Consider the following 2,026-nt stretch of genomic DNA (forward strand, 5'->3'; position numbering starts at 1 on the left):
AAAAAAAAAAAAAAAAAAAAAAAAAAAAAAAAAAAAAAAAAAAAAAATCGGTTTTGCGGCTTACGGCTGCTGCCTGGAGGCCGATCTCATCCCCGTAGGTAAACACTGGGGTTCCGGGCATGGTGAACAGCAGGAGCTGGTAGAGGCGGATCAGGCCCGGAGTCGTCGCCTGTTTGGCCAGCTGGTCGCGTTGGGCGGCGCCCAGACCCCAGCCGAGGCTTCTCTGCTGAGAGTTGAGGGTGTCCATGGCCATGATGCGCTCCACACCTGCACATACAGAAGGAAAATGATCTCGTGCAATGCACCGCTTTGGACCAACCGGTTGGTTTTCACACACGAACGGACAATAGTTTGTTAGCTCGAGATTTAGACAGAAAGATTAATAAAACCACAGAATAAGGAGAGATAAAGTAAAAACGAATAATGGATGCATTGTGTCCAGAATATTATGCTACGGCATTCACCCGACACGCATGACGAAATAACGAAAGCACTTCAGCCTACCTCCATTTTTGGTGCTGAGCAGGTCAGACAGAACCAGATCGACACCAGTCGTGTTGACAAGCTGAGACACCGCGTCAGCCGAAATACCTTCAACCACACCCATCAGCAGCCTGAGAGAAAGAGAAGGTGGTATAATTACACTGCCGACACTGGTTTGTAGCTTTTGAAAATAGCATAGAATTCCGATTAGCATCTTGGAATACGCCCTCGGATGAAACTCGATTTTTTGAAGAGTCGATTGAGTCATTCCTCAAACCCTCCACAAGGTGTCGCTTCGCCATGAGAAAGTGTGAAACGAGAGAGAGCCTCTCTCATTGATCTCTCTGACCCCACCCACAGTCCCCCGCAGCACTGGAATGCTTTTAATCTCCACCTTCTCTCAGGAAACATCGGTTATTTGTCCTGACAATTGACTGAAAATGATATTCCCAAAAATTGTTTAAAAAAAATCTATTAAAATCGGTTTGAATTTTGGAGGTGGAGTCCTGCTTTTTTTCCCTGCTTGCAAATTGAGCTGGTAATGCTGAATATTCCAATATATCTGAATGAATATTCATGTCATAACAGTGCAGTCTCTCTCTATATCTGCAGGCAGTAGCTAAATGTATTAAGAATCCTCACAGATCGTCTACTTATGCAGAACAAAAGCGAGTGAGAAAACCTCCGCCACAGTTACCTCTTCCTGGGTTTGTCGGTGCTGTTGATCTGGACGGCAGACTGCAGCTTGGACCAATCAACAGAGCTGGCAGCAACGGTGAGGTCAGATACCTTGATGCCATCAACATCTAAATTCAGCCAATACTCCGCGGCGGCCTGGAAGAGAACACGAGCGCTTTAGCCACAACAGCTTGATGACATGGACTCACTTTAACACGATTAAAAGTTAGTGAGTGAATTAAGGACCACAGAAGATAAATGTGTGTGTCCTACCATGACTTTCTCCATCACGTTATCAACATCACCAGATCTGAACCAGGAAGACGCTCCCAGGTAGTTTGGAGTCAGGTCAAGCACCACAGAAATGCCTGAGAGGAGAAGTAAACAGAAACAGTGAGAAAACACTATCTGGGTTTAAGCAGTACAAAATACCATCAACCATCCTACTCTCTTACTGTTAACTGAGAATCTCTCCCAACATTTGTGATTCATAAGGAAATACTGGTTTGAGCTTTTCCACGCCAAAAAAAAAAAAAAAAAAAAAAAAAAAAAAACCTGATATGAGTTGTTGGAATACCTACCCTTCTTGTGGGCTTTTTCCAGCACAGCGACCAGGGCTTCCACTTTTCCCTGGGTCGGGTCGATCTCTTGAAGATTCAGGGTTTCCGGGATGTCGGCCTGGACGGTGTGAAGAGGGCCCAGAACCAGGCCTTTCACCTTCAGCTTGTTGATTTCGTCCAGCTTTGCCTCAACGCCTTAGAGACAAACGGAGAGACGGGGGAGGTAGAGTCAGAGTCAGAGTTCACAATCGGGGAAAAGACAACAGAGAGTTTATGTGTGAAAGGTTACAGGATCAGAAGGGGGG

At 45.6% G+C, this 2,026-nt stretch overlaps 1 protein-coding gene across 1 annotated transcript in view; it reads right to left on the reverse strand.

Annotated features, from left to right (window-relative positions):
* The window catches only part of LOC116385566 (4F2 cell-surface antigen heavy chain-like), a 3,959-nt gene extending 1,948 nt beyond the window's left edge, over positions 1-2,011 (reverse strand). The window contains exons 1-5 of the mRNA XM_031851151.1: positions 1,743-2,011; positions 1,435-1,529; positions 1,181-1,317; positions 505-614; positions 65-267 (exon numbers count right to left, since the gene is read on the reverse strand). Of these exons, the coding sequence (XP_031707011.1) occupies positions 65-267; positions 505-614; positions 1,181-1,317; positions 1,435-1,449 (465 nt within the window). The 5' untranslated portion in view covers positions 1,450-1,529; positions 1,743-2,011. The remainder of the gene's footprint in view (positions 1-64; positions 268-504; positions 615-1,180; positions 1,318-1,434; positions 1,530-1,742) is intronic.
* Positions 2,012-2,026: the final 15 nt, after the last annotated feature.

The sequence above is a fragment of the Anarrhichthys ocellatus genome, unplaced genomic scaffold (assembly GCF_004355925.1).
Source record: "Anarrhichthys ocellatus isolate YVR2014 unplaced genomic scaffold, GSC_Weel_1.0 scaffold11, whole genome shotgun sequence".
In the NCBI taxonomy this organism is placed as follows: domain Eukaryota; kingdom Metazoa; phylum Chordata; class Actinopteri; order Perciformes; family Anarhichadidae; genus Anarrhichthys; species Anarrhichthys ocellatus.